The 25151-nt window shown below is 41.5% G+C and overlaps 1 protein-coding gene across 1 annotated transcript; it reads right to left on the bottom strand.

Annotated features, from left to right (window-relative positions):
* Window positions 1-1493: 1493 nt before the first annotated feature.
* On the bottom strand, window positions 1494-24390 carry LOC140230067 (26S proteasome regulatory subunit 6B). The gene is made up of 10 exons (XM_072310273.1): window positions 24275-24390; window positions 22129-22227; window positions 21042-21228; window positions 17613-17759; window positions 16915-17118; window positions 15489-15656; window positions 5310-5386; window positions 4406-4574; window positions 3611-3666; window positions 1494-2554 (listed from the first exon to the last, which is right to left on the bottom strand). Exons 1-10 carry the CDS (start codon window positions 24308-24310, stop codon window positions 2441-2443), a joined length of 1257 nt encoding a protein of 418 aa, XP_072166374.1. The 5' UTR covers window positions 24311-24390; the 3' UTR covers window positions 1494-2440.
* Between the last annotated feature and the right edge of the window lie 761 nt (window positions 24391-25151).

Genomic DNA, 25151 nt, shown 5'->3' with positions numbered 1-25151 from the left:
ATTTATCAGTAGAGAACATTGAATGGTGCCAGGCTCCCACAATATGTCACACAATTCCCCTTTTTCACTTCCGAGGTAACTCATTTATATTCTATCATCCCTAAAGCTGCTTGCAGTCAGGTTTATGATAGTCAGCACATACAATGTATGGCTAAAGTTGGGGCATTCTTTTCCCCACAATTTTTTTTAAATGACATGTACAAGGTTGTGAGTTTTTGTGCCCCCCATTTTTCATCAAGGACGCCCACTCACATCTTCTTTCCACGATTATCTCTGGCAGCAAATATTTTTTTTCGAGTCAACGTTCGGAGCGTTCTTTTCATCCCACTCGATCTTGGAGTGTCCTCATTGCATTTCACTTTAAAGTCTCACATATTCTACGCGGCCCGTTCAGAGCTGAAGTTGAACAAGGGGCAGGCAACCTTGCAAAGGTTCAAGAGATATCTGCGGAGTAATCTCCCACTGCTGGGGGAGATTATGAGAGTATTTTTGTCTCCTCAAATAATTCAAACTTGGGACACAGTGACATTTGAAGACTTAGTAACTCCAACTTGACTCCTGGCTAAATTGCCATGCAGATCGTACCCCAGGAGAGAGCAGGCACCAAATAATTGAGACTTGTATGTCAAGTACGGATATCTAGGCCCATCTTAGATTTCACAGAAATCTCCACTTGATCCCGTATCCCTCATTAAAGCCAGTGTCATTCCACTCTGTGTTTACATTTAACAGCACTTCACTAAAAAACACCCTTATTGTCACTGTAAGATACAGAAAATTTCCCAAGGCAGTTCCAGAAGAACAATGAAAGTTACACAAAAAAGTGGACTAGAAATTTTAAAAAGAGAGACATTCTAGTCTTGTACCATGTACTTTCTTTGAAATGACATTGGCTAATATCATATATCTTAATATTAAAGGGGGGGGGGGATACGAAACTATTGGGTTTTGAATGTCAGTGTGTAGCTTCCTTGAAATAGTGAAATAGGTCAATACTGTTTACTCAAATTGTACACTACCAAACAACAACCGTGAATTAAAAAATTCATAGTCTTTAAATCATTATTGTTATTTTTTTCTGAAAGTGATTTTGGTCAATATCATTTACACAGATTGATGTCATCGCCTTACATCTCTCCCACTTTTTCTGCAGCTTCTATTGCGGAAAGATTGGCATTATAAAAAGAAAATCTCCAATCAACACAGGGGGGGGGGGGTTAAACTTCATCCATTTCACTCTCAACACACCAAGGTTCAAACTCACAAATCACTCTGTGTCATATAGATAGATAGATAGATAGGTAGATAGATAGATAGATAGATACATGTAGATAGACAGACAGACAAACAGATAGATAGATAGATAGATAGATAGATAGATAGATAGATAGATAGATAGATAGATACACAGATATATACAGACACTGATATTAAAATAGTGAGAGAGAGAAATTGATTGACAAACCAACACACAACAAACAATCATCTTGGTATTTTGGACATTTATGCTTTACTGCAACTTATTTTTCAGGATTTGCACAACCACAACATGGGTACATAAGTTCTTGCATGAGCACAAATTAGCAAAGCTTGATGATACAGTAGACTGGTGTCGAATTTCCTAAAAAACAGACACAAAGAGCCGGATTTTCACACAGCATAGAGATCTGAAGTAAATGAAGACCCTCGAGCCGCTGCCTCTTTCGGGAACTTTTAAAGGCGGGGATAAGGTTTCTGAAATTCTGCAAAGTGATCTGCTGGCACAGTCGGCGTTACTTGTAACAGATCGGCATCACAGCTTAACCCTTGCTGGACGATCATTGTAAGACTTCGCTGAGCGTGTACATACAAATGATATCACTGAGACTGAGAGGGTTTCACAGGTGTAAAACCACATTGGGCTATCTTCAAATGAATTAATGCTGATTCAATGTAGAGAGGATGTTTTCTTTTGTACAAAAAAGTAACCTCAACCGACGTCTACAATCACGTAGAACTATTTTCCCCTCAACTTCTTCGTAATAGTGTTCAGGTATGCCTTCTTTAAGACCTTAAAGAGTGTGGCACAGGGATAACCCGTCTTTCAATTAAATAACTGAGTTTGTGAGCAGCAAAGCACAGTTCTTACTTGCAAAAGGATACATAGTACATTATAACTTGTGGCATCTAACACCCAAACAGACATTTGATCCCAGATACTGGGTTGTGTTGCATACGAAGCATTCTTCAAATACAAACTAAGACATATCTCAGTTCTAAAAAAAAAAAAAAAAAAAAAAAAAAAAAGGATTTTGATCTGTCACAGATATAGCTTTTTTTTTTTCTCATCAATATTAAATATTTTTTTTTCCCATCATACCAATTATTCGATTATCTTCAGTGAAGAAACATGGAGTTCTTTTATTCTAGACAGAGAGAGGAAAGTCTCTGGACAAGACTTCTACTTGTAGAATTCATGTTCTGCCTCGTCTTTCTTGATGTTGTTACGGTAACCCTTCTCAAAGTCCTTGGCCAGGATGACGTAGCGGTTCTCTCTCACTGCCTGCATACCAGCCTGGAGGATGAAAATTCACACACACACACACAAGATAGTCTCATTAGGGAGGAGTAGGGACCGGTCTACATTGTAGCTCCATCATATCTTACTGAGTGCACCGAGATAACAAGAGTTTGATAGCAAAATGGGTCAACCACCACTTTAAACATTTAACAGTAAGTCCATCACCAGATACAGTCGGACCTCGATTATCTGGCCACGTTGGGACTGGCGGGCATCTGGATAATCAATTTGACCAGACAACAGAGATATGGCCAAATGCAACTGGACTTTCTAGCATTTGATGCTAGGGATATACACATGCTATTACCAATTTACAATATTATGATTATCTGTACGGCATTCTAATGTTTCATGCTTCACATGATACCGAAATAATACGAAATACAAGTAAAATATCCCTTCATGTATTGTTTGTTTGATTGATACTGACTGACAATGAGATTCATATTGCGATTCCTTGAATTTTGCTGCAGCATTGTACTGTAATCACTGCTATGCACTCAGTGCTAGTGACAAGCACAGCACCAGTCACTGACATCGTCTCATGAACTGACTTAAAAGTTACAGTCTGCAGCGATGATTGGAATAGTCCCGTCATGTATTCGCATGATCAATAGTTGAATAAGTGTTAGTTTTGAGTGAGATTTGGCACTGAAAACACATGAAAACATAAAAAAATGTCAGCCAGTCAATATCCGAATAACAGCGAATCCGGGTAAATCGATGACCAGATAATCAATTATAGCACAACATAAAACCTTTCCAGTGATTTCTCACTGGCTACATAACAAGGAATATTCTTAAAGTAATGATTATAGATATACCATATTTTCTTACCATTTTCTTTGTTCTTCAGCAGCTTTAATCACAAATATCTCAAGTTAGCACAAATGGAGTTAATTCCTTAACTTCGGGGGGGGGGGGGGGGGGAGGTGGTGGTGAGAAATTATTCGACTGAAAATGTGTTTGATAGTCTAACAATATTATGTAAACATCAACTGTGAGGTTTCTCTTTGAGGGTTAAAAAGAACAAAAGGAAAAGATTCTGACCTCTTGGCAAATAGCATTGATATCTGCTCCTGAGATCTTGTCTGGCCTTGCTACATCTAGTTTTTAAAAGGAGAAATTAGTCAAGGCAAACAAACAGGAGAAACAATAACAGGTGACAGTCTTTTCGTAAATGTATCTATCAGCAATCATAAAGACGGTGGTAGAAGCTAACATCCATGTTATATCTCAGGCTAGTCAGCTAATAATCAATACAACTCAGAGAGACATAGCTCAAGCAATACGTTATGCAATCTCGACAAAGGGTTCTTGTCGTTAATGGTTTTAACCGTTAAGCCCCGACAATCCGGAAACCATCCCTCTCAAATGTCAATGGTATCCAGCTCTATGCGACCTCGTCACAACAAGGTTCCTCTGTATTTCAAAGGACATGACCTCATCCACTCAAAACTGATAAAATAATAAAACACTCTGTCATCAGAAAGATAGTGAAGAAGCAGGCAAGAATAAAGAGCGAAATAACTCATTGTCTTTACAGCACTGAGACTAGAAACATAACCTGTGACTCCGTTATAAAAATAACCTCGGACCGGCAGTTTCCTTCATCATACTGAAATTTTGTTACAGCCGAACAGTAAAAGTATATAAAGATAATACAGAAGATAATTTTTTGGACCTGAATTTTAACTTCGTTGTAACCAGAATTTTGATTTGACTGTGTTTGTTTAACAGGAGCTCACTGTATAGAAAAATAGCCGTATCATCTGACTACATCTGACCTGCGGAATTTCTCATTTAACTACAATGAGGAAATTTTGTTTGTGAAACAAAGGATACAGTCCTCAAGGTCGACCTCGTCTGAGAGGTTCATCCTGCCGCAGATGGTGCTGAAGATGAGGCGCTTCTGCCGCCGGTCTGGCAGGGGGAACTCGATCTTGCGGTCGAGGCGACCGGGTCGCAGGAGGGCGGGGTCCAGTGTGTCGGCCCGATTGGTTGCCATGATAACCTGCAGTATGTTGCCAAGGAAAATGCACACATACAAAGGGATGGACGTTGGGTTAGGAAAGACTGATGATTGAATGGTCTTTCACTAAGGGCCTAATGGACGTCTCCATACCTCATCTCCACCTTAAAGGAGACCTCCAGATGATTTTCAGACTTTTACATTTGAACATCTATGAACCGGTTATACTGGGTACAGAGTTTTGGAATTTATAGTTATAGGGATGAGGAATAAGAATGCTTTCAAAACTCATAACAAATCACAATGAACAAGGATGATGACATAGCAGCTTCACCTTAAGAATGCATGATTGGGTGCTCAAGAAACAAAAGAAGAAGGCATGCATAAACTCTAAGACAGGTGAACTTGCTACCCAAGTGGCATTGTAATCATATTGCATTGCTATGTGACTGGAATGTGTTAGTCTCGTATGTCACCATCTCCTTTCAGAGTACCATGTTTTGGGTTTTTCAGAGTATTACTTTATCTGCTCATGGACCACGAATCAATAAATTCTACAAATGTGCACATGACACTGTTGATTTATGTACCACATTATGTGAAATTGTATAAATTGTCTGGAATGCCCCTTAAACAGTACAATCTGATAATCTCAAGACTTCAGAGAGAGGTCCAGACATATTTCCAGTCCCAAAACGCCGATTTCTGGCTAGCTCATCATTCTGCACGCCAAAGAGTGAAGAGGTCATGGGTCAATCGGCACTCATGGCATCTCACCTTTACGTTCACGTTTTGGTCAAAGCCATCCATCTGATTCAGCAATTCCAGGAGGATTCTCTGGACCTCTCGGTCAGCTGGAAGTGTGTAGAGAGAGAAAGAGAGAAGGAAGGTATGAAATTACCATACTAGTATATGGAGGAAGAAAAGTATGGCAAGTCCCCCTCCCCCACTTATTTCTTATCTGTAAAAAGAAAAACATCTGAAACAGATAAAGATTTCACTGCACTACAGACAATGACTTTTTCCCAGAAATCTTTTTGTAGCATTTACCTACTAGTCTGGGAGCTAGCGACCACTCAATTTACCCCATCAAGCCCAAAAGGTTTGACCCCTCAAGAGTTGTTGGGGCCACCCTCCTCATTCACAAAATGCGCGTCAGCCTGATCCCTGAGGGTGGGTTCGGCCCCCAGGGACCCCCCTAAAAGGGCCCTTGGCGGGTGTAATTTACCCCATGGAGCCCATGGACCAAACTTGGTGTAAAAGAATGTCCTATGGGTGTACATCATAAAAATATAAAAACTGACAAAATATCTGGTTGGGAAAGGGGTTGCCAGACCGCTAGTTTGCAGGCACAAACCCTTGTTGGTGGTGAATGAGTCTGCGCCAAGACTACACTTTCCCATAGGTCCTGTACTGTAGCGTCTCCCAACAGTCCGAGGGACAGTCGCCAGTTTAGTGCATGTAGTAGTCTTGGCGCAGACCCCTATACTCCTAACAAGGGTTTGGCCTATATCCTGGGACCCAGGGTAGTTTGCAGGCACAATAGAACACACACACACACACACACACACACACACACACACACATACATACACACACACACACGCACATACGTTCACATATTTCTTCATGTACCTACATACCTTTACACAAAACACATCTCACAGGTTTCTACAGCCATGATACCTTGCACACGTATAATAAATGTCAGACCTATAGGAAATTCACTATTTCTGAATGTTTTACATGGATGCTATTGATGTACATTCAAGCAGGAACACTTAAGAGAATTTAGAATTTGTGTGAAGTTGTATTATGTTATAATGGTCCTACCATCTATTATGTATTCACCTCATGAGACACCATAGCTTTTCAGAAAATGCTGAAATGAACCCTGTGTTGTGAGTAGAGACTTCAGTTTCAGACCAACCACAGAAGCACTAAAGACCAGTTATATAGCACATTGAAGTAAACCATATTATCAACAGTGTTCAATATAACTTTTATAAAGTTTGTGTCAACAAAAGAAAGTCAGATACAGCTTGGAGTACTTCTTTTTTCTCATGATTTTATGTTTAAAATGCAAAAACCAACTCTCAATCCTTACATGATTTTTTTTTTTGAAAACCTCAAAATTTTTTTTTTTTTTTTTTTTTTTTTTTTTTTTTTTTTAGGTTTTGGCTAATGGATATCACGAAAAATGGCAAGGATTACAACATTTATGCCAGTATTTCCTTTATTTGATTTTAATAAATTCCAAATCAGATGTATTCCTGAACTTCCTTGAAACATTAAATAACAAGGTTTACTATAGAACACTTATTTCATCACTTTTGTCGACTTTTTGTTCCTGGAGATACTTTATAATGGAGATACATTAAAACTTTATGATAATTCTGGAGATACATTATAACTTTATAATAATTCCCAGCCCCAACACAAATGAAACTCAATTGTATCACATACTGCAAACTGCACTGCCATTGACCCTGGCCAGTATTACACACCAAGTTGAAACACTGAATCATCACTTGAATGAGATGCTAAGCTCTATCATGCAGGTTGAGAGTGTTAACTAACTGTCTTGATGTGTTCTCTTTATATCAGCACTTTTGTCAATTCTCCTCATTTCTATAATCATCTTTAGTTTTCCATCCCCGCACAAACAAAACTCAATCTATGGTGTTACATACTGCAACGATAGCATATGATTGTCATTAACCCTTGACATTACACACAAAATTGAAACATCAAATTATCAACTGAATGAAATGCTAGCTTGATTTCTTTAAACTATAGCATGCATGTTGAGAGCATCCACATGATTGTTCTTGTGTTCTCTTATTATATCAACATCTTTATCAACTCATTTGTGAGATACTTTGCCTACACCCCCCCCCCCAAAAAAAAAAAAAAAAAAAAAAAAAAAAATCAACTTTCAGGGTGTCACGAATAGTTATGCAGTTATAATGCAGTTCATGCGTATAATTTAGTTGTCATTGACCCTGGCAATTACAAATCAAGTCATGCATCATGTGATGGATTCGTATGCAATCTCTTCAGATGGACACGTTGTTGCAATAAAGAACAAAGAAATCCTCGGTTTAACGTGATGTGGGTTCTTTATTCTGTTACACAGCATGTATCGGCGATGTGTAACTGTGCATATACTGCAAACTTGCGCTTGCTAGTGTGATACGTAGTTATATATATATATTCAACAACTGTGTTGGAATGAGTGGTTCCTTGGATTGTTGGACTTCGTCAGATTGTCCAAGAAAACCAAACTATAAGCAAACTGCTGTGGCCAACTGCTGAGCAAACTGCTGCTCTTGTGGAACGATTGACCGGAACTCTTTGCTAACAGTCTATAATTCAGACCCTAATTTTGAGACTCGTAGTATACTGTATCATTCCATGACATCCTGCCCCCTTGAACGTGACGGAAGTCACTTTATAAACACTCAAAACGTGTACAATAATGCGATTATTTACACAACAACGAACAGATAACTGCTCTAAGGTCGAGACCTAAATAGATCTAAAGTGAAATTCAAACCAGTTGACAAACGAACACTCAAATAGAATGTTTTCTAATGTCCAAACAGAGTAAAATTAAGTTTCACCGCCTCCATTAAGGCAAGAAATTGCTTGTTCGAGTTAATAACCAAATTCAAGAACTTAGTAGCCCAAAATGTTCTGATCAAACGAGGAAAGCCAAACAAAGGCTACACTGAATCCTTTCTTCAGATGAACGCGATTATTTACTCAGTCCTTCAGTTACACTTTAAATGTCCACTCTCTCGGTTCTCTTCATGAGAAGAATCAGTTTGGTGACAGGTCTCTTTGCGACTGACTTGTCTGCGTATCTAAGCTCGACGACGCGAACCAGCTCATCGTCTCCAGGGAAGGTCTGCACGATTTCAGCCATTCGCCAAGTGCCGCGCCTCTTGTCTTCTCCGATGACGAGCACAACGTCACCCGCTTGTAGGTTCTCTGCTGCACGTTGGTTTTTCGAGCGCGGTGAGAGCTTCTGTATGCAGTCCATCCAACGCTTCCAGAACTTGTCGACCATTGCGTTGCACAGCTCTCTCCGCTTCTTGAAGTCTCCATTGTACTGCGCACAGGGAACATCTGGGCTCGGAAGATCTCCTCTCCCGATGAGGAAATGATTCGGAGCAAGAGGGGGATGATCAAGTGGTGAAGATGACACAGCTGTAATCGGTCGACTGTTGATCAACCCCGAAATCTGGCAGAAGACTGTTTCCCATTCAGGGAAAGGCAAACGATCGGCTTTCACAAGATGCTTCATGGCTTTCTTGACTTCTTGCACCATGCGTTCGACAGCGCCCTGATGGTGGGGTCCACCAGGAGGCCCAAATTTCCACTGCACCTTGAAGCTACTACAGTGTTCCCTCAGTTCTGTCTGGTCCAGTCGTAGATTGAGCGTGTTGATCGTGTTGTAAGCACCACGGAAGCAGGTCCCGTTATCACTGATGATGGTGGCCGGTGCACCCCTGATGCTGATGAAGCGATCCAGGGCTTGCAGGAAAGCTTGTGTCGAAAGGTCTTGGACACAAGTGAGATGAACAGCCCTGGTAGCCGCACATGTGAACACAGCACAGTAACCCTTGGCAGTAATGTTGCGGCTGACCTTCACGTTTATCGGCCCGAGATAATCCACGAGCGTTGTCTGAAATGGCGGTGAGAAGGGCTTCACACGACACTCTGGGAGGTCCGCCATTTTCTGTTCGACTGGTCTCCCTCTATGCCTGCGGCACACGATGCATTCCTTCACCACGCGTTTGGAGAGCCTTGTGTCACCGACAACCCAATACCTTCTCCTCACTTCTGCCGCAGTCCTGAGTTGTCCTCCATGGAGAGCAAGGGAGTGTCCATCTCTGACAATCAGTAGACTGATGTGGCTTTCCCTTGGGAGGAGATAGGGATGACGAATGTCGTATGATATCGGAGCATGGCGAATGCGACCTCCAACGCGATACACTTTTTCTTCTTCGTCGAAGAACGGATCGAGGCGCATTATGTTGGCATCTTGAAAGTTGATGTCCTTCTGCGCTTGACGTATCCAGTACAACTCGGCCTCCTTCAGGAGTTTGGCAGACGGCCACTGCGAAATCTGCTGAGTAAGCTTCTTGAACCACTCTTTCTTTGGAACATCTTTCACAGATAACACTCGAGCTGTGACCATCTTCAGCCTTTGCCAATTCGAGAAGCTGGTGGGATCAACGATTGCGGTAGTGTGAGCCACTGCATTGACTTTCAGCGCTAGTGTCTTCGCATTTCGAACGTGGAATTTCTTCCTCTCTGGATCCGAAGTGTCTTCCTGGATGTTCTGCGGTGTCTTTGGCCAGGACTCAGGTGGTTGCTTCAGGTAAGTTGGTCCCTTGATGACCTCAAGCATTCCTTCCGCTGTGGTGCCTCTGGAGACGACGTCAATGACATTCTGATCAGTCGGCACGTAGGCAATGTCCTGGTGAGGGTCGAACTCTGAGGTGATTTCGCCCACTCTGTATGCGACAAACGAGCGAAAGGACTTGGACTGTCCCCGCAGCCACCTTACTACAGTCAAACTATCCGTCCACATCTTCGAATAGGAGATGTTGAAACGAAGGGCATCTTTCAGGGCAACCATCAGTCTTGACAGGAGGAGAATGGCCTGAAGCTCCTTCCTTGGCATGCTTGTTTGTTTGAGTGGAGTGAGTCGGGCTCTTGCAGCGACGAAGGACAACTGCACTTCCGTTTGTTCAGTCTCTGACCACCTCAACCAGACGCCGATGCCCATGGCATCTTCAGATGCATCACTGGCTCCGTGTAGAGAAACCTCTGGCAATGGCCTTTTCCCTCGCAATGTCTCAGGAATGAGACATCGTGGGATCTCTATGGTAGATGCTGCTTCCAAATCCACCTTGATCTCCCTGACGATTCGACAGAGCTCAGGTCTGTCGTTGAGTGGCGTGTCCCAGTCGACATTTAACTGCCACAGTTGCTGGAGTAGAATCTTCGGCCGGATCAACATTCCAGAAAGCATACCAAACACATCATAGTATGATGCGGTGTGAGCCAACAACTTGCGTTTGGTTAGGACAACATCTTCCATTGGCTTGACTTTTTTCACACTAAGTGTGTCAGTCGAAAGGTTCCATTTTGTTCCTAACACAGATGCGGTCTGAGTGTCCTCCTCAGAGTCGCACACTTCCTGTGCGTTCGACTGCCACTTGCGAATGTCAAACTTGCCCTTAGCAAGCGCTTCTACAAGCTTGGCTTTCAGATTGACGGCTTCCTCGACATTGGTGACAGATTCACTCAGGTCGTCCATGTAGAATTGATCGGTGACGACTTTCTTCAGTTGCTCATCATCGGGTGCGTGTCGATCTATGACGTGCCTGAGTGTGACAATTGCTGCCGTTGGAGAAGGCCTGTCTCCGAATGTCACAGTAGTGAGTTCATAGACTTGAATGGGTTGGTTCGGGTTTTCTCGAAAGACGTACCGATGGAACCTTGCATCTTCCGGGCGGATCTTGATTGCCTGAAACATTTTTCTGATATCAGCGATGACGCCTACTTCGTTCTCTCTGAAACGCAGAGCCACGTTGAACAGATCAGCATTCAGGTCTTCACCCTTCACGAGGTACTCGTTCAAAGAATGACCTTGGAATCTTGCCTTTGCGTCGTAGACGATCCTGACTGGGGTAGTTGCTGAATCTTTCTTTACCGCAAAATGTGGCAAGAACCACATTTTTCTCCCAGCTTCTCTGTCTTGTCGAATTTCTGCGTCACTGACACGACGTGAGACACCTCTGTGTTGCAAGTCCCTCATCTGCTTGCAGTACACGTCCCACTCTTCAGGCCTGTCTCTGAACTGTCTCTCTAAGCCATGCAACCTCTTAACGGCGTAGTCGTAGTTGTCTGGCAAACTGTCAGGAGACTTCTTCCACGGCAATCTGACTTCGTACGAGCCGTCCTGACGTTGAGAAACACTTTGCTCCATGGTTTCGGTTGCTCCTCTGTTCAAGATCTCTGTTGAGCACTTACATCTTCTCGGTTGCAAGGCTGCTGTTTCCAGGCCGAGGAACTCCTCTAGGGGACCGATTGCCGACACGTTGACGTAGTTAAGCAGAGCTGTAGGGCCTCCTGAACGTCCTCCTTGGATAAACCATCCCAAGGGGCATCTCGCCGCCACTGGCTCGTCAGGTTTTTCCCCAAGGATGTACTCCTCCCATACCATCAAGTGCGTGTTGTCAACGCCAAGCAACATGTCGACAGTTTCAGACGAGGCGGTGTGAATATCCACTTCCCGTAGATGGTGATACTGCTGGAGGTCTTCTGCTTGCACGACAGGGGCTTCTCCACAAGGCTTGTCTATTTCTGTGACGGAAACTGGGTACGACAAGTTTCCCCCGATGTCTTCGATGAAACAATCTAATAGTCGAAGCTTTCGTCTGATCCTGGTACCGCCAACCAGACTCAGATCATGATCCTGATAGATATCTTTCTCGGTCTTGGAGAAGATGCCCTCTCTTACCAGGGTAGCCTGACTTCCACCGTCTAAGAGAATCCGCACCAGCTGACGGTTATTTCCGTGTCGCAGATATCCCATCACAGTGGGAAGGACGCTCTGTAGTGCGCCTGCGTCCTTGTTCGCGACAGTCTTCACACTCGCTGAAGTGGTGTGTGGACGTGTTGGTGGCACATTGCGATCCTGTGAAGATGACGAGCCTTGATCTCTCCCTCCATATACGACAGGGCAGATAGCAGAGAAGTGGGAATCATCTCCACAACTCTGAACCTTGCATGGCGACGCAAACTGACATAACTTGTGGTCGTATGGGGATTTCCCTGCAGGACAGTTGTCATGACCACATCTGCTGCAGATGTCATTCTGTTTCATGACGTCATACTTTTCCTTTAGACTGAGGTTCCTGAACTTGATGCACATTTTCAGGAAGTGCGTATTCGAGTTGACATGAAGAGGACACTTGGGAACCCCGGTACGCTTCCCCTCTTTAGATTGGATCTGTTTAGGTGGATTCCACGCTGCTGCATTTGAAGACTTGCTTCCTCTGTTTTGACTCATCTCACAGGTACTCGTCTTCTCTGGGAATGGTGACTTCGCCTTCTCTTGGAGTAGGAGCTGTCTATGTAGCCATTTGACCAAGCCTCCAAGGGAGTCACTGATATGCTCGTCTCTGACATCTCTGTAGTAGGCGATGCGATGTCCCTCAGGCATCTTTTGCTTGATCTGACTTAGCATGATTTTACTATTCAGCTCCCCAGAGAGGCCGATTGATTCGGCCTGCATCTCAAATACCTGCAAGGTTTGAACAAACCCAGTCATGGCACTTAGACTAATCTTGCCCTTGATTTCGTACGGCTTCAGGTTTTCCAAGTCACGAAGAAGACTGTCGACAACTCTGTCTTGGTCTCCGTACTTCTGATCAAGTACCTGCCAAGCCCTCTGCACATTAATGCAGCCCTTTATCATGTTTCGTTCACGAGCATTAATCATGGCTTGAGTGAGTTGGTAGAAACACTCTATCTCTGTGAGGTCAGCAGCACAATGTTGAAACAAGGTACGGAAACGCTGGTAGTCCTTGATATCACCGTTGAAAGTAGGAAATTTCATCTTCTGCATCTTAGGTGTGCAAGATGAATGTCGATGCATCGGAGAGGGCGGAGCTAAGGGAGCAATCGGTTCTGGACTTGTAGATCGGGGTTGCCATGACACAGTCTCGGCTTGCGGTGCCGGATCTTGAACAACAGATGGTGTAGAAGTTTGGGGAGTTGACGGCGTCACAGGCTGGGAGGTAGGCGGCTCACGGCAGCTTGCGGACCCAATGGACTTTCTCGCACGTACGATGGTCTCCACAAACCTACTCTCACACTCTCCCATCCAGGTCTCCTCTTCTTCGAATGTCGCTTCATCTGTTATATTTTCGACCAGCTCCGCATGCTTGCTTTCAACTTGTTTGAATTGACTTTCCGCCTTGGCTATGTATCCCTTTAAGGTGTCGACCTCACCAAAGGTGTCCTTTAATAGCCTGTCGATTGAGTTTAAGGTGCGTGTCAATCCCCCTTTGGTGTTTCTCCTGATCAACTTTAATTTCTCTACATCAGCCATGGTATGGTTCTGGAATCACAGCCTCTTGATGGTGAGTAAGTTGTTATAGCACGATAAATGTCAATAGTGCAAGTTGCATCCTGAATCCAATATATAAGAGTTGTTGAAGCTGTGATGGATTCGTATGCAATCTCTTCAGATGGACACGTTGTTGCAATAAAGAACAAAGAAATCCTCGGTTTAACGTGATGTGGGTTCTTTATTCTGTTACACAGCATGTATCGGCGATGTGTAACTGTGCATATACTGCAAACTTGCGCTTGCTAGTGTGATACGTAGTTATATATATATATTCAACAACTGTGTTGGAATGAGTGGTTCCTTGGATTGTTGGACTTCGTCAGATTGTCCAAGAAAACCAAACTATAAGCAAACTGCTGTGGCCAACTGCTGAGCAAACTGCTGCTCTTGTGGAACGATTGACCGGAACTCTTTGCTAACAGTCTATAATTCAGACCCTAATTTTGAGACTCGTAGTATACTGTATCATTCCATGACACATCATATTATATAGGGTAGACAACAAAGGGCTTGTTTCAGCATTTCCAAAAACTATTTGTGACATACATACTATGGAAACATAATGAAGGATAAGCAGGCTGCGTGGCCAGTAAAACATAACAACTACATCTCGCTTGAGATCTTGCTTTCGAGTTCTTGCTTGAAGGCTCATTGATAGTATCCATGTAAAACATTCAAAAAGTATGAACATCTTTAATTAGGTCTGACCTGTATTATGTGCAGGTGCTGTGGCTGTAGAATTAGATTACCAATTCAAGTGACATGTTTTGTGTACTTGTACAATGTATATACTTGGAGTCATGTGCGGAACACAAATGTGTGCGCGTGAGTTGTGTGTGTGTGTGTGTGTGTGTGTGTGTGTGTGTGTGTGTGTGGGTGTGTGTGTTCTATTGTGCCTGGTCAATTTGTGCCTGGTCAATTTGTGCCTGCATACTACCCTGGGTCCCAGGATATAGGCCAAACCCTTGTTAGGAGTATAGGGGTCTGCGCCAAGACTACTACATGCACTAAACAGACACTGTCCCTCGGACTGTTGGGAGACGCTACAGTACAGGGCCTATGGGAAAGTGTAGTCTTGGCGCAGACTCATTCACCACCAACAAGGGTTTGTGCCTGCAAACTGGCGGTCTGGCAACCCCTTTCCCAACCAGATATTTTGTCAGTTTTTATATTTTTATGATGTACACCCATAGACATTCTTTTACACCTAGTTTGGTCCATGGGCTCCATGGGGTAAATTACACCTGCCAAGGGCCCTTTTAGGGGGGTCCCTGGGGGCCGAACCCACCCTCAGGGATCAGGCTGACGCGCATTTTGTGAATGAGGAGGGTGGCCCCAACAACTCTGAGGGGTCAAACCTTTTGGGCTTGATGGGGTAAATTGAGTGGTCGCTAGCTCCCTGACTATACGATGTGGATGAATACAGTTTTGATGCCACAACTAAGTTGAAAGTTCATATATATCCTTATGCAAATTTGCAATTGCGGTTTCATCAACTGCTCTTAGTATGCAAGAAAAAAACACACACAAACAAACCCACAGTAACATATTTAATATCTCTACATTATACTGATAATCAGCAATGGATTATTGCATTGAATATCAATAAAAGAACTTCTATTACACTGCCTTAATAGGGTTAAAAAAAATAGTCACCACTCCCACAATACACACTCCCATAAAATTTCATTCACAATGCTGAAACTCCTCAAAACACAATGGAGGACACTGTCAAAGTGAGCATTATATGGTCCTAGACTTTATCCAGCATCCTACAAGGATGGCAGCAGACTCACCTCCTGTTTGGGCATCAAACCGCTTGGTCGCTATGGCGTCGATCTCGTCGATGAAGATGATGGCTGGGGCATTCTCCTTGGCCAGGCGGAAGACGTCCCTGACCATGCGGGGCCCCTCCCCGAGGTACTTCTGGACAAACTCTGAACCTACTACCCTGATGAATGCAGCTACATAAGGGTTTAAAAAAAATAGTGGACGAAATACAATACAAGATTTCAATGTTCTGTCTTCTTTTTTTAAAAAAAATCAAATATGTCTTACTTCTGTCCATCATCCTAGTTGGGGAAATCAGCAGAAATTACTTTTTATGCAACTTTTGACAATAATTTCTGTGGTGTTTTACTCAACATTTTACAGACCAAAGAAAATGACATTAAAAAAGTTTTCAGAGAATAGTGCAAACATGGGAGACGACTGTACCTAAATATACACACCTTTAAATTTGCAATTTCAGTTTCATGTTTAGTATTATGCCACGTATAAAGCTGATACATCCCTGCATGCAAAAAAGTACATTTAGGGTTTGTTGAAGCCACATTTCATGAAGGTGGTATGGTGCTATTCATTTTACACGATGAGAAATTGTTTCAAGGAGAATCTCCCATGTACTCTCCAAACAATCATCAACTTTATTCTCCATGCAGAAAAATTAAGGCACAAGAACTTTCATTGCATGCCATAGTTGTGGCAGATTATACGTATACATCATGGAATAGCAAGAGGATGTATTTTGACCACTGAGAGTGATTTTACATACTTTATCTACAGGTACTTGATTGAACATTTAAGTATGTATTTGAAATCAATCACCAACAACAAAGACCACATAACACAAGTTCCCTGGTATAATGCATCAAAACGCCACTCTTGCTCCCAAAGTCAAGGGAAACACTTTCGCTTCAGCCCACCAGTACGTCACTGCGAGACTCTTGAAAATAGGACATCCATATCAATCTGCCTGTCTTCTTCTTCTTCTTCTGGTCAAGTCTGCCTCCTTCAATAAGCTGAAGATTCTTGCAGACTGTGTTATTTACATTATAATGCAATTTATTTACAGATATTTACAAGCACTTAACAAATATGAAGAACAAGACTAGCCACTGTGATCAACCGTTAGTCGGTTACGGAATGCTCCTATGTTAGATGGCGCTGCAACAATTTCCGACGACAGGGAATTCCAGCTCCTTGCTGTTCTCGGAAAGAACAAGAATAGTTATGCTATGTTCAGTTTATCAAGAATAATAGGGCCTTTGTCATTCCTTGCTGCCTTAATAGATGTAGCCCAACCTTTTTTCCTACGCTGTTCTACTCCAATTGACTCATCACTTACGTTTGATACACTTGATCCATCTAAAACCGCCTTTACCCCCTCCCACACCCCCTCACTCTCCCACACCCTACTCCATACCCCACTCCTCCCTATACCTGTGGTGTGGTGTGCCACAGCCTTGGCCAGCATAGTCTTGCCGCACCCCGGGGGTCCGTACATGAGGACGCCCCGGGGCGGGTCGATGCCGATCTGCTGGTAGAGGTCAAAGTGCGTCAGGGGTAGCTCCACCGCCTCCTTGATTTCTTGCTTCTGCATGTCCATCCCGCCAATGTCAGAGTACATCACGTCTGGTTTCTCCTCTATGCACACAAAGAGAAATGAGGGCTGACGGTCACTTTTATTCATTCACTTCTTGGGTGAATTAGTGTATTATATGCTACATATCTAGTGAGTCTAATTTCTGGGGAATCAGGACTATCCGACAATTTCTCAAGAGGTTAATGTGCAATTGTGGAGTAGAGTAACTAACGGAGAAGCGCACATGTCCATTGTGCATTCATGGCGGGATTACAGGTAATATTTTGGCGTAATGTTAAATTTGTAAAAAGCACCTTACTCATAATATTCGCAAACACAATGCAAAATACATGGCATTTACAGTAGGTTTTCTCTTTCTTGTTTGTTCGTAATTTTAATGAGAATTACAACACCATCAAGTACCTCAACTTTTTGTGCACACATGTACATAGCTGTACCATGCAAAGCTATCCTACTGGTGCAAAATTAATCCCCAGCCCCCACTGCAAACGCTGTTGGAGGGAGAGATGTAGGAGCGAGGGGTCGCCATGGTTACCTTGACTGAGCATCATGATGCTGCTGTCGGCCTCTGGGGGCAGGACGTCCACCAGGGCGTTGCTGTGCTTGTGCAGCGCCACGCTGGCGCTGGGCTTCAGCAGCTCGCGGTCTATCGTGCTCAGGATCCGCACGTACGAGTTGGATCCTGCGGGAAGAGGAGACAACGCGGGTGAGGAGACGTAAATTTCCCTCTCACAGGAATGTTTCTGTCTTTACAAGATACGCCCTTCAAGGGCATGGCAAAACAAAAACATGTATAATAATGATAATAACAATTCACATATTTATAAAGGGCATAATAATTAACAAAATTCTCTATGCGCTTGACGTAACATCGATCATGACATAACACATAACACATACAATCATCAATACTTGAACACATAAGTTTTCAGTCGATCATGACATAACACATACAATCGTCAATACTTGAACACATACGTTTTCAGTGCCTTCTTGAAAGAATCAAAGGAAGATATGCTTCTGATTGAAAGAGGTAATGAGCTAACATTATTGTGGCAATTTTATATTCACAATCTTGCAATTCGCCTTTAAACTGTGGAAAGATAAATCGGCGAAAGTAGCATTTATTATAAAAAAAAACACCAAACTAGAAATGTCGATTGGCGACTGGTATGCCTCCGCCATAATGCATGGTTCTCCCAATAGGTTTATAGTATGTCTTGACAATGTGTGACGACAGTTCCAAATTATTGGCAAAAATCAAATGACACATTTATTACAAATGTTCTCTTTCCTTGAACTAGGTTTAATTGGATGAATGGCTATATTGCCTAAGAGTGGGAATTTGAAGATATTATGTTTACTTGACCTTTGATTCTTTCATAAGTTTATGGATAAAATAAACACTAAGGTATGGGGAAAAGATGTAATTTTAGCATTAAATAGTAATTTCAGCATTAAACAGTAAAATTTTAGCAGTTTAACCTGGCCTTGACCTTTGACCCCATGACCCAAAAATTCTCCAGATGAATGACCATCAGGCAGTAGGGCCTACACGCATACACTGTAAGTATGAACTAAGTTTCATGATGACACCCTGGCCTACTTCTAAGATATTGAGAAAGAAGTGAAATTTAGCATTTTCACTTGGTCTTTGACCTTTTGACCTTTGGGCCAAAAACTTTTCCAGAGAATCTCAACTGGGTAATACATGTTTACTCAAAGTTTCAAGAAAATACCTTCAGGCATTGCATCTATAGATATGTCGGAAAAAAAAACATTTTCGACGAGTTGACCTTGACATTTGACCCTTGACCTTTGACCTCATAGCATGAAACTTTCTCTACAGAATCTTTATCATGTAATACATGTATACACTAAGTTTCAAGAAAATACATTCAGGCATTGCATAGATATAGGGGAAATAGTAAAATTTCGAGCATTCGACATTGACCTTTGACCTTGAGCATGTGTACCCAAAATTTGATAGGCACAACATTGAACACTCATACATGTACATATACATGCCAATCATTAGGATATCTCTAACACTTTTTTAGTCACGCTGTCCACAAAATTGATCAAGGACGGAAGGATGGATGGAAGGACGCACGGAAGGACGCGAGGATGGACAACCCCAAAACTTAACCCTAAAAAGACTGGGGGGGGGGGGCTAAAAGGCCCCCCTCGACATTTCGCGCGCTGACTCTGTCTGTGTTTACAACATGCAATGCTCTCGCAGCGATGCTCTATGACTTTTTTTCTTTCGAGTTTCCTGCACATTTTGACACCAAATTTGTGACGCCCGGGGGTACAGTTCTGAAGTTACATAATTTTTTGTACATGCACGTGAGGCCAAAAATGGCTCAAAAATGTGATTTTGTGTACAAAGTCAATGCAAATTGAGTTTTTTCAAATGGTTCATATAAATATGCTTATTTTTACTCTCAATGGCTAAAATTAATTTGTTTTAGGAGTATTATGCTTCAAAAAGTGTCTGCCACAAATTTTGCTAAAAAAACAACAAAAACAAAAGGTAAAAAAACATAGAAATACATAAGAAATTCATAAAACAATAAAATAAATAAGAAATTAATTTTGATACCGAATTTTTTTTTCAAGTACATATGTCACAAAGAATAATTAGACCAAAAATGAGCAGTTTTGGAGCTTTATTTACTGATTTAGATCAAAGAGTCTGATTTCTCGCATAAATTAGCATAATTAATCAAAATGAAATAAAAGAAGACTATTTTGGAAAATTTATACGATCTTGTAGATTACATCGCACACTACCATTGTGCAAATTTCCGCGGCGATCGCACAATCCACGGCCGAGATCTTAAGGGGGGCCCTTTAGGTCCCCCCCAGTCTTTCGAGCTACCAAAATAGCCCAGTCTTTTTAGGATTAATGCCTCGGGCGACACTTTGTGGCGGAGGCATAAAAATGAGGCCATGCCAGCAATGGACTGGATTGTATGCAACTAGTAACTACTATAGATCTAGTACCCTGTATTAGCATTGGTGTAGCGATATCTGAGGCATAACATCACACTGGTAAACTCCTTTGAATTCATTTCACTACATGTTAATGTACAGGTAATCATCAGGTAAAACCATTCTGTAAGCCTATTGGTCTTGTTACTTGTTACTTATTCTCAATTACACCATGAAAGGTGAAGTTATGATTACTATATTATCACTATACCCACAAAATAAACCACATGCGAAAAAGGCCAATAAGTAGCAATTTGCAAAAAATATCTGCATGCGAAAATTTCAGCTTGTACAATATATTTCTCCCAAGTGTGTAAATTAGCACTTGGGTAAGCAACCTGTGATTTCACCAGGCTAGCGCTAATTCATTTCACTTGTCCAACAGTGAGTTTCAGCTGCCCTTGGGCAAGCAGGGAAGTGGGCTAGTTAGTTTTGTGCTCCCAAACAGACACACAACCACACGCAAGTGCTCACATACAATGTACCTGCACAGGATTTCATGCATTGATCTTTTCCTTAACCTACTGTCTCTGGGAACCTGTTGGAAAGTGTACAAAGTCTATGGACATTTGATAATTTTTTTTTTGTCTATTTTTGATAAGTTAATATCTCACAAAGATGAACCTGCTGCAAAAAGATATATTTCAATATCATGAGCTGTTTTGCTATATTACAGTTTGTGAACTGTTTAACAGCGCTTGAAATACCTGCCAGCCATCGGCATTTTGGCGTCTTTTCTTTCACTGCTTTGAATGTCTCGCAGTCATTTTCTGAAATGAATTTACAATCAGGAAAAATGTGGTAAGGTGGCATATAATACATTGAACTATGCTATGATACGCTTAAGTTGCCTTCTTTGGCCTCTATGAGCTGTGTTCTGAGTGAGACCACTAAAAGTACTCTGCTAAGAAGAGTCTACCATCTACAGTAACTTCAAAGGAATGGATGGTCTTCAAGGCAAACTAACCAGTTGTGGAGCCCACGATGCCGGTGTGCTGGTCAACAGCCTCCAGGAACTGGCCGATGACCAGGGGGACGCTCTGAATGCGCTTGACCTCCTCCTGGGCGTGGAGGAACTCCTTCTTGAGGTTGCGCTGCTCGTCCTTGATGTATTCCTCCTGGACCTCAAGGAACTCCAGCTGCTGCTGTAGTTTCTGCCATGATTAATGGGAAGAATGGAGAGAAAAGAGTTAAAAACTTATTTTTTATTTTTCATTTTTTTTTTTTAACAGCATTAAGCTAGGTTATGTTTAGTTTTTGTCTTGTTTCATAAGCGGATCCAGAGGGAGGCGCCCCTCTATCTTTTCATTTTTTTTTTTTTTTTTTTTTGGGGGGGGGGGTTAAAACAAAAGAAATAAAAAGAAAATAATGAAAAGAGGTGCATGCGCCCTCCCCTTTAATTTTTGAAGAAACCATCTTTGTCAGCCAATTGTAGTGGCACTAGAAAATTGTGATGAAGCCTTTTTTTGGTTTTTGGTTTGCATGTCAGTCGATGAAACCCACAAGTGGCATGAGGAGGTACAGGAAAATTGCGCGCTGAAGCGTTTTGTTTTTTTTTTTGCTTGTCAGCCGACAAAACCCAGAAATATTTTCGCCCGCCCCCCTTTTCCAAATTCCTGGATCCGCTCGTGTTTTATCTTATGATCTATTTTTTCTCTTTTTTGTATGTGTAATTTTAAAAGCAATTAAAGTCCTAATCTGTATAACCTGACATCAACAACTGGCAGCAAATGATATTCCAGTCCCATTACAGCAAGGTCGCTGGGACTTCTCATTTTTACCTGTCATACCTGGTATCTCATTGTAGACCGATACAAAAAAAAAAAAGAAGAGAGATTACCTAAATACAATAGTAGAAAATTAAAAACAATTTAAAAAAAAAAATATTAGAAAGCTGCTATGTGCAAAGCACTTGTAGCAAAGTTCCTCTTTAATAAAGACAATCATCAAGGGAGGAGCTAATTAGGTTTCTTTTCCTGCAGAGGTATGTTTTGGTTTTTTTTTAAATCCTTTCCTTTTCATTTTGATGGAAGTCCTTTGGTAGTTGTCCATACCTTGTACTTTGAGTAGAGGTCATCTGTAGGGATGTTCTCTAGACCAGACCCTGAAGAAGTTGTGGTTGGTCTGGAGTCACTTGGTGATGCAACCTCCTCCTTGAGATCAGAAGGAAGAGGGGAGAGGGGAGGTGATACAGAAGGCAAATGTCATCCAACAATCATTGAATACATTGGGGGAAAAAAATCATCACTGAATGCATGAAAAGTGAGCAACAGCTCTGATTACATTCAGAACTCGATCTCTTTGATGTCATCTTACATTCATAACAAAAGTCAGAGAGCAAGCTCTGAAAATGTTAAATTTGACCTACCTGCATCACATACATGTATCACACAAATGTACCAAGGTCCCAGCTATAGTATATTTTTTTCATATACAGTCTTTGAATTTTAGGTTTGTGAAGTGCAAGGTAAAATTTCTTGAGGTTTGCTCATTTGTGTGTGTGTGTGTGTGTGTGTGTGTGTGTGTGCGTGCTTGTTTGTTTTGTTTCAACTTTCTCTTTTTGCTTTCATTACTATATCAAGTCTGTGCTATATTTCTAATTTTAATACATTGTAGCCTCAACATCAATCAACATACAAACTGTAGCATAGAGACAAAAAAAAAAAATATTGATGTCAATTCATCCAATCACAGATAAAACTTTGCACTCAGAAGAACTGAGAATACCCCCATGAGATTGAGAACCCGTTTGTGAAACCAACGATAGGGAGATAAGACCAATACCCTGGTAATAATCTTTGAGAGGCTTCAAAATCAGTTACAGTGCATCAGGGTTGGCGAAACGAAACTGCATTGAAAGTTATTGGAATACTGACAACTGTGACATCACAAAACCTACAAAAAGTCACATGACAAGATTTTACTTGATGCCGAGGATTCAGTTCAGTATCTACATGTAGTTTTTACCAGTTTTCTGGGTGAATTAGAATCTAGGTCAAACTAATCAATCTTTAGTTTACTTTTTTAAAGCAATAATTTTTGTTAGAGGTCTAGTGTTACTGTTACATTTTATAGTTTTAAAGTTTGGGCTCATTAAACAAATGGAAAACTGTGTTTTTTGCACTAGTGTGCCACTACCTTTTCCGAAACATAAAAAAAAGAAAGAATAGTGTCATATTTGTGGTATAGCGTATCCTTAGTATTTTAACATACTCTTGTACATAGCTTTGCTTTCAATTCTTAAACTTCTGAAAAGATAATGCTAAACACTTATATAGCCAATGCATTGACAAAGTAACCTAGACACATGCTTACTGTAAAAGTGGATATTTTCGTGCGACTATTTTTCACACCATGCCGGGTAAGATGAGTTTCGCATAATTTATTTCCACGGAATCAAGACATCAACTACTGGAATGGTGATATAGACTCTATTAATATGGCAAACCAGCAAAAATATTTGTGTGCTTTAATTTTCGCGTTAGTTTCTAGAAATTTGGCTACAGCTGCATGCTGAGCTGGGTGCGAAGAATGCATGAAAATTTCAACACCACGACAATTTCCTCTTTCACAGTAGGCCTAGGCCTACTTACTACTTGTCCAATTTCAGCTTAATCACGTTAACTTGATAACCCTTTTTTCTTTGATGTTGCTTTAGAATTTTACGTCGTGTCTACTTTTGTTAGGGCAATTATGCTGATAATAAAACAACTGTAGCCTAGTCTTGGGCCGTAATGTAAAGTTAGATCTAACGGCACGATCTAACGACTGTCTTAACGTTAATAGACTTAGAATACGGCCTAGATTGCCTATTTTTGTCCTATATAATTCATTGCTTGCACAGAGTAGGCTAGAACACAGCATGGTTGGTAAGGTTAAGTACCAAAGACTGAATAAACCCTTAACATCAGAGACCCTTTTCTCATTCTAACTAAAGTCAATATTATTAAACTCTTTCGTGAAGCTGTCGACTGTCTGCAATCGAAATGACAACTAACTATTCATCCGCATCCGACACACATTCAAACGAGTGGGACAACAGATAGTCCAGCTCTAACTTTTACAATGGCTGCGTGCTTTGTCATCACTCGATCGACAAAAAATAATCAGGTTGTGGGCAAGTTTTTGCACTGAAATCGTCACTTATTTAGCGTGTTATTTCAATTTACGGGACGATAAAAGTTAGCATCATACATTTACCTTTCTTGATGGTATAACAATGCCTATCTCTTCCATTTTTCGTGATCAGAATTTCGATTCTTGGTAGCAGATTTCGAGATGTCGACTGACTGCCGGTACATAAAGGTGATGCTGTTGTATTGCTGACCACTTTGCGCCCCCAGCGACCAAGATCTTATACTAAAAAAAAGTTTAGTACAGTAGGTCAAGAGAGGGACAGAAAGAAAATAACTTTTCTCACGCATCATGCAATCATCGTGCAATTCGAACATGGCATTTTATAAACGTTTAATAATTACCAAGATATGATTGATAGGAACAACATTTCATAAAATCATTTACTGGAACTGAATACTTCTACAACTGTACTACAACTGTAGCTTCTATTGCTTTCAATCAATAATTACACTAGTCATTCCATCACAGCATAATTTGGTTATTGAAATGTGCCGCCGTCTGTACATTATAGAACTCCAATCGTGACGCCCCGACAGTGAAGTAAATCATGGACAGGAATTTCACAAATCAGTCGTCTGGGACATCTAAAGAGTATTTTGATTTACATCCTACAAAATGCACGGAGAAAAAGACCTTTTCAGCAAGAAGCTAAGAACAGGTGCTGTTTGCAACATAGCCAACAATGTTACAATCCTGGGTGAATTTCTGCATTCCATCACATTGTATGACGTCACGAATGCTGTCTGTCGTTTGATGTCCTGCTTCGTCTCCTTCGATGTATATTCTGTATCATATCACATAATAAATCATAAATCTACTTATCGGCAAAACCAAAGTGAGAACATTGCCTTTGAAATAGACCACATAAATTAAAATCGGCTAATAAGCAAGCCAGACATCAACGAGCCACTCACCCGTAACAATTAAGTTGATCAAGTTT

The sequence above is a fragment of the Diadema setosum genome, chromosome 6, assembly GCF_964275005.1.
Source record: "Diadema setosum chromosome 6, eeDiaSeto1, whole genome shotgun sequence".
NCBI classification, from domain to species: Eukaryota; Metazoa; Echinodermata; class Echinoidea; order Diadematoida; family Diadematidae; genus Diadema; species Diadema setosum.
The sequence above is the reverse complement of the archived record's forward strand: the minus strand, read 5'-3'. Positions and strand labels throughout refer to the sequence as shown.

Excerpts from the sequence above, each read along its gene's own strand:
- LOC140230067 (XM_072310273.1), bottom strand. The coding sequence starts at position 24,310 with ATGGAAGAGATAGGCATTGTTATACCATCAAGAAAG. Across the intron at positions 21,229-22,128 it reads ACCTCTACTCAAAGTACAAG|AAACTACAGCAGCAGCTGGA; the intron begins GTATGGACAACT and ends TAATCATGGCAG. Across the intron at positions 17,119-17,612 it reads CATCATGATGCTCAGTCAAG|AGGAGAAACCAGACGTGATG; the intron begins GTAACCATGGCG and ends TTGTGTGCATAG.